Source organism: Peromyscus maniculatus, chromosome 1, assembly GCF_049852395.1.
Source record: "Peromyscus maniculatus bairdii isolate BWxNUB_F1_BW_parent chromosome 1, HU_Pman_BW_mat_3.1, whole genome shotgun sequence".
Lineage (NCBI taxonomy): Eukaryota > Metazoa > Chordata > Mammalia > Rodentia > Cricetidae > Peromyscus > Peromyscus maniculatus.
The window spans coordinates 119,749,002-119,756,586 of NC_134852.1; the positions used below are offsets into that span (position 1 = coordinate 119,749,002).

At 49.4% G+C, this 7,585-nt stretch overlaps 1 protein-coding gene across 3 annotated transcripts in view; it reads right to left on the reverse strand.

Moving 5' to 3' along the window:
- Scube2 (signal peptide, CUB domain and EGF like domain containing 2) overlaps positions 1-7,287 on the reverse strand; it is a 62,586-nt gene extending 55,299 nt beyond the window's left edge. For all 3 annotated transcript variants that reach the window (XM_076563448.1, XM_076563447.1, XM_015997278.3), the window contains exons 1-3: positions 7,129-7,287; positions 5,832-5,954; positions 1,567-1,692 (exon numbers count right to left, since the gene is read on the reverse strand). In XM_076563448.1, coding sequence (XP_076419563.1) covers positions 1,567-1,692; positions 5,832-5,954; positions 7,129-7,264 — 385 coding nt within the window. In that variant the 5' untranslated portion in view covers positions 7,265-7,287. The remainder of the gene's footprint in view (positions 1-1,566; positions 1,693-5,831; positions 5,955-7,128) is intronic.
- Positions 7,288-7,585: the final 298 nt, after the last annotated feature.

A 7,585-nucleotide genomic window follows, 5' to 3' on the forward strand; every position in this document is an offset into this window, starting at 1 on the left:
CCTCAGGTGCTCTCCAACTTATATTTTTGAGTCAAGGTCTCTCACTGGACATGGAGCTCATTAACTGGGCTGGGCCATCCAGTCAATGAGCTCCAGGGACCTGCCCCACTCTGCCTTCCCAGTGCCAGGATTGCAAGTATGCCCAGCTTTTATATGGATGCCGGGGATCTGAACTCAAGTCCTCAAACTCCCACAGCAGGAACTTTGCCAATTGTGCCAACTCCCTGGAACTTCTAGGGCTCTTTAAGCTAAACTCAAGACATTTGATTAAGTGGCCATTCCTACCACATCATAAAAGAAGATCGGAATATCTGTCCCCCAGAGACAGAGCCTGGGTCACGTTGCACCTTAGTTGGTTGGCGTGCAGGTCAGCCCCAGGAAGGGTCATCAGCATAATGCCCGCCTACAGAGCTGATCATGTGAGCCTAGCAAAGCAAAACGCCCACCCGGTGTGCCGCATCATCCCAGACACGCAACCTCAGCCCCATCCACTGGGACCTCTAGGTTCTGACCTGGTGCTCACACGCAGAACTGGTGGGAGCACTCGGCCTTCTTCACTTCAGGGGGAAGAGCCAAGGAGTTATTTCTGCTTTGTGCAAGTCATGGAGGATGCTCACAGAAAGCTTTTGTCTTTCTTTTTTTTTTTTTTTTTTGGTTTTTCGAGACAGGGTTTCTCTGTGTAGCTTTGCGCCTTTCCTGGAACTCACTTGGTAGCCCAGGCTGGCCTCGAACTCACAGAGATCCGCCTGCCTCTGCCTCCCGAGTGCTGGGACTAAAGGCGTGCGCCACCACCGCCCGGCTGCTTTTGTCTTTCAAGAAGGAAAAAAAAGCACGGGGATCTTCCTGGCTGTGACTCAAAACATATCTGAGGCAAGAATAAAGACACAGTACTTAAGTTGGGATAGTTAGGATCCTTTCAATGGAACACCTAAGGTGTAAACAGCAGGAAGTCAATGTCAGAAAATCAATAAACAGTAATGGCAATGTCCACCCATCTTCTTGGACTGAAGCAATTTACCTACCCAGTTTTCTGTCACATAGACTAATGTCTAGGGGACCAAAACCCACATGTCCCTGATCCTTTGATCCCTTTTCATCTTTTTAAAATATGTATTCACCGGGCGGTGGTGGTGCACACCTTTAATCCCAGCGCTCGGGAGGCAGAGGCAGGTGGATCTCTGTGAGTTCCAGGCAGCCTGGACTACAGAGTGAGTTCCATGAAAGGCACAAAGCTACACAGAGAAACCCTGTCTCGAAAAACCAAAAAAAAAAAAAAAAAAGTTTAAAATATGTATTCAGGGTCTCATGTAGCCCAGGCTGGCCTCAAGCTTGCTATGTAGCTAAGGACGATCTTGAATTATTGATCTTCCTGCCTCTATCTCCTGAGTACTAGGATCACAGACATGCACCACCATGCCTGGTTTTGCAGCACTGGAAATGGAACGCAGGGCTTTGTGCACGCTGGGCCTTGTGTTCACTCTGCTGACTGAAATGCATCCCAGGTAAGTTTTCAGAAAGAAAGGGGATGGGGAGAGGAAAACCGCCATGGTCAAATGTTTTCCTTACCAAGACAATTATGACCGTCGTGAGCCAACATGAAGCCATCGAAACAGGTGCAGCGATAGTTGCCTGGAATGTTTAAACAGTCGTGGACACAGCCCCCATTGAGCTCATTGTCACATTCATCCACGTCTGGAAAATAAAACAGAAGTGAGCCAGGGTCGCTGTTTCTTTGGGAGACTTATGTATGCATTTACCTACTAGTCAGCCATTTCACTTCTTAGAATCCACCCAAACAGAGAAATAAACAAGCACTAATCATTCATCGTTTACTGTCTGAAGCTACAAAATACTAGAAGCAACCCAGAAGTTCATATTAGGAGAGCAGTTTAATGGATGTGGTATGTGCTGGCTGACACACAACTAGAGTTATCTGGAAGGAGGGAATCTTAATTGAGAAAAATTGAGATCATCTGTAAGGAATTTTCTTAATTAGTGATTGATAGGGGAGGGTCCAGCCCATTGTGGGTAGTGCTATCCCTGGGCTGGTGGTCCTGGGTTCCGTAAGAAAGCAGGCTGAGCAAGCCATGGGGAACAAGCCAGTAAGCAGCACCCCTCCATGGCCTCTGCATCAGCTCCGGCCTCCAGGTTCCTGACCTGACCAGAGTTCCTCCTCTGACTTCCTTCAGTGATGGACTATGATACGGAAGTGTAAGCAAACAAACCCTTTCCTCCCCAAATGCTTGTGGTCAATGTGTGTCATCACAGCAATAGAAACCCTAAGTCATGGTCCATCCACTTGATATAGTACTATGTCGCTCTTAAAGAGAATGAAGATGGTCTCTATGAAATGACTTGAAATAATTAATAGAATATACTATTAAATGAAAAAACAAAATGCAAAAGAATGCCTAGAATATGTTAAATTCAAGACAACATCAAAACACACATGCATACAAAAATTCAGTACGCATAAAGCTTCTGTGGGAATGAAAATAAATGTTATAAAGCCAATATGAAAAAATATACATACAGTGAAATAGATGAAGGAATGGATAAGTGAGCAAGAAGGGCAGATCTTCCTTAAAGAACCCCAGGTTACAGACGCATAAAGGGGTTCAGGGCGAAGTTTCAAGGAGGTGCACACCACAGTGATAAGTGCTACAGACAGGATCCACAGTCAGATGCTAACTAACATCAGTGAACAAAGACTTGAGGGGCAAGTAGGATACTGGCTCCCCCAAATATGCTTCCGCTATAAATGGGGGAGGGTGTAGTAAATTTGCAGCAAGCACCATTTTTTTGTTTTGTTTTTTTGTGACAGGGTTTTTTTGTGTAGCCCTGGCTGTCCCAGAACTCACTCTGTAGACCAGGTTGGCCTTGAACTCAGAGATCCACCCACTCTTGCCTCCTGCATGTTGTGATTAAAGGGATGCACCACCATGCCCAGCTCACCAGACACCATCTTAAACCAGGGGATCATGATTAGCATCACCCGAATGGGACACAGTGAAAACATGTATTGATGATGTGGTTCACTGGAAAGGTAACTGTGGTATTTCTGTGGCAGCCTTACTGAAATGCCACCAGATCATATTATGAGAAGACAGACATTTCCTTCTGGCTTATCTTAAATTCAGTGTATAGCCAAGGCAATCCTCCTGTCTCAGCCACCATGCCAAGCTCTATCAATCCTTTGCCTCTAAATAAAAGGCAAATGAACATAACAGTGTTCATCAGAATGTCGGTGTTGGTCCTGGAGAGATGGCTCAGCAGTTAAGAGCACTTGCTGCTCTTGCAGAGGACCCAGGTTCAGTTCCCAGCACCCACATCAGGCAGCTCACAATCACCTGTCACTCCAGGGGATCAGACACCCCTTTCAAGCCTCCATGGGCTCTTGCATATGTGTGGTGCACATACATATAAAATAAACAAATCTTTTTTAAAGTATTGATGTCAGGGCTAGAGATACAGCTCAGTTGGAAGAGTGCTGGCCTAGCATGAATGAGACTCTGGGTTCAACCTCCAATATTACATAAGCTAGGGGTGGTGTCCAATGCCTGTAATCCCAGAACTTAGGAGGTGGACGCAGGCTCATCAGGAATTTGAGGCATCATCTCTTCAGCTACACAGAAAGCTTGAGGCCAGCCTGAGCTACGTGAGACCCTGTCTCAAAAAAGGTTGATGTGCGAGACAAAGAAAGACTAAGAGCTGGGGAAACAAGAGACACAGATGCTGGCTCTGTGGGTCGGGACCTGGAATTGGATTCTGGAACAGAACCAGAGCATCAGGGGAATCTGATGAACTCTGAATGGTGTTTACAGTTTGTTTGTTTGTCTTAATGACACTGTGCCATTGTTGATTTCCTGGTTTGGGTGACTACACTGTGCTTTTGTAAGCTGATAGCATCTGGCTAAGATGAGCGAAAGTACCCAGGAGCCTTGCATGGTTTGTCAACCTTTCTGGTCTAAAAGTATTTCTAAGTGAAAAGTTCTCTTAAAAAGAAAAAAAAAATTTAGAAAAGGAATAGAAAAATAGGGGCTGGAGAGGTGGCTCAGCAGTTCAAATGTGTGCTGCTCTTAAAGGATGAGAGTTCAGTTTCCAGCACTGGGTTTAACAACTGCCTGTAACTCCAGCTCCAGAGGATCTGACGCCTCCAGTCTCCAAGAACACCTGCCCTCAAATAAGCATATCTATATACAGACACATGCAAACACATGATTCAAAATGTAAATAAGTAGGGGGCTGGAGAGATGGTTCAGTGGTCAAGAGCACTGGCTGCTTTCCCAGAGGTCCTGGGTTCAATTCCCAGCTCCCATATGGTGGCTCATACCTGTCTATAACTGTAGTCATGTAGGACCCCATATCTTCATCTGGATAGACACACACATACATAAAATAAGATGCAGATATACATGTAGACAAAGCACATGCACACATGTATATATAAAATAAAATAAATAAGTAAATCTTTTTAAATATAAATAAATAAATAGAAAAATACAGCTGGGTGTGATGGTACACACCTATAATCCCAGCACTTGGAAGGTAGAGCCAGGAGGATGAGCCTTGGTTGTATATCTGAGGACATGCTGGGCTACCTGAGACTATATCTCAAAAAAAAAATTTTAAATCAAAACAAGAACAGCAAAATCCAAGAATGAGTGTATATCACACACATCAGGTACCTCTGGATGTTATACACTGTTTTAACATCAAGAACTGGACTTCTCAGAGGCCACAGGACGAGATAGGGTCATTTGAAACTTCAAAAGCAAATCCTACCCAAATAGATATGCATTAAGTTTTCTCCTGCCTGAAGAAGTTAATGCGGTCTTCCAAGTGCTTAGAGCAGACTTTCTAACTCCTTATGTAGGTTTTGTTCCTGCCGCCGCTCAGAACACCTCCCACGAGGAGTTAAGCACAGTTGTAGAGTTTCAAACCTCTCAGTGAAAGAGGCCTCCAGGATGCTCATCAAGGTTGGGTCCAGGGGCAGGAAGAAGCATCAGAGCTGAACTCAGATACCTTTCATTAGTTTTACAGGGATGTCTTGTCCAACCAGAGGCAGCTGCAGACTGAGTGAGTATGAAAGGCCAGGGACAGAGAGGGGATGAGGGTGTGACTTTTGCCCACAGGCTAATCATGTGTTTATGGTCCCAAGTCCCTGTCTTCAGTGTTTCCATCCATAAAATGAGCAATGGAAATGGCCCAAGGTTCCCTCAAGAGCCCTGTTCCAGGTTAACATTCTGCTTCCCCTTATGAGAATAGTTTCCACCCAGTTGTGAGCTCGGGGTCAGACATTGAACTAATCCCTAGTGGGCAGAGTCCAGACTTCAGGACTTCAGGTCTGGAGCATTGAAGAGCTAAAATCTCCCTCTGCACATATCTTTCCAGAGTGAATTTGCCATTGAAATAAGGGCAGTGCCTGGGTATAATTCTAAAGTCTAGTAGGTCCCAATCAGTCAGCCCAAACCCACAGACAGGATGGATCCTCCCAAGACAGCAGAAAGCAGGACTCCTGTCTAGTCTCCGGGGAAGCAGGATCCTCAAAGCTCTGAGAGTCTGGCTCTCCTGGTAGGTAGAACCAAAAGATAGCAAAGCACCGCACGTCCTTTTCCAGAGGCTACACAAAAGGACCTTTTGGAGCCAGATAAAACTGAAATCAACTCTGGGGAGGAACTAATGTCCCAGCTCTTTGGGGATTTGAAAATCGTTTCCAAGAGCAGGTGCCAGTACTCTAGGTAGAACTGCTCATTTAGCCAACATGAACTCCGAGCTAAGGAGGGGGCAGCTTCCCCGATACCCCCTTCCCCAGGTCCCGAGTCACTTACCATCACACTGCCTGCCCTCCCCTTTGTAGCCAGGCTTGCAAGAGCACTTGTAGGAGGTGGGTGTGTTCTGACACAGCGCATCAGCATGGCAGTCATCTAGCCCTTGGGCACACTCATCCACATCTGCAAATAACACAGCAAGCACCTGGTACCGTTTCCAAGTTGTGAGTGATCTTGGCTCTCTCTAGTGTTATCTCCCACCAGCCCACCCGGCTCTACTCCTCCAAAGCCCATACTGCCAGGACACCCCGGGATAAACCACACCACATCCAGGCCCATTTCCAGACGCACTGTTCTAAGAGGAATCACCCAAGCATCCCTTACTGGCCTCCAAGATTCGGTTCAGATCTGCCTCCTCTTGGAAGTGACCCATGATCCTCTAAGGTCGGGTAGACATCCCCACCACATGCTCCCACATATTTAGCTCATTCCTAGCACTCCGTGTGCAGGGTTGTCGCTGTCCACTCTCTCCACAGTGCCCTAACAACTGAGCCAGGTCCTTGATGATAAGCCAGCACCGTGCCTGGCACATGAGTACTGCCTGCTAGAGGAGAGGAGCAACCAGCAGGGCTGCCTGGAAAGTTCCGGAAAACGGCCAAGAAAGCTGTCTCTCAGCTTTCTCAGAGTTTGGGATGTGGGGCTAAAAGTTTCCCTGGTCTCTGAGCAAACAGTATCCTGAGCTCTCAGACCACCATGCAATGCAGGAATGATGTCCCGGAGGCTCCAGCCCCAACCCTGCCAGTTCTCTCAACCCACTAGAGCCAAAGCATTTCCGGGGTCGACACCACTCTGGGATATGAAGATAAAAACGAAAGAGTTTTGGAAGAATTTTAAGACCGATCAGAGCAGATTGCCCAGAGTCCTAATCTATGGCTGCTCCGAACCGGGAGGTTTAGGGACATTCCTGGTCTTGGCACAGTAGCTGTTCCGTGCTCACAGAACTGTAGCTCATCCTGGAGTCGGCAGGACTTAATCAGCCGCAAAGGAGAAAAGGGGGCCAAACTGCCACGAACCCGACCCTCAGTTTCCCTATCTACACAAGGGGGAGCTGGACCCCAGATTCAGCCAGCGACAATCTGGTCAGCAGTCAGGAGACCCCGGTCAGCAGTCAGGAGACCCCGAAAACGACAGGTACGGGAGAAGGGCGGGAGAAGTCAACAGCCCAGAGCAGGAGCCTCTGGCTTCCTCGACGGTGGGGACGACCGGTGAGGGCTCCCGCGGGCAGGGGACCACGCAAGGGGACCCGGGAGACCCTGCCCTGCGACCTGCCAGGTGCGCCCCGCGGCTGCACACTCACCCTCCAGCGGCCGGTTGGCGGGGCCCGGGCCGGAAGGGACGGCGGTGGCCAGCAGCGGCGGCAGCAGTAGCAGCAACAGCAGCAGCAGCGGCAGCGCTCGGGGCGCCCCAGGCCGACCGCGGCCCGCGACCCCCATGGCAGCCGCAGCGCGCGGAGCGGCTGCGAGCGGGCGGCGGCGGCACGGGGAGGCGTGTGCGGGCTCCCCGCCTCCGCGCCCGCCGACACCCCCAGCCCCGCCCGCCCCCGAGCCCCGGCCTCATTTTCACACGGTCCTCGGTGCCGCCCCGCCCGCCTGGCCCCTCCCCGGCCCGGGGCGGAGGGGGCGCGGCCGCCGTGGCCCGAGCTGCTGTCAGCAGCGCCCCGCGCTCCCTGAGCCTCCGCTCCTCTGTATGGAGCGCCCTCCAACTTGACCGGGTCCTTCCAGCCTGAAATAGTCACGGGACACCCACAGAGTGTC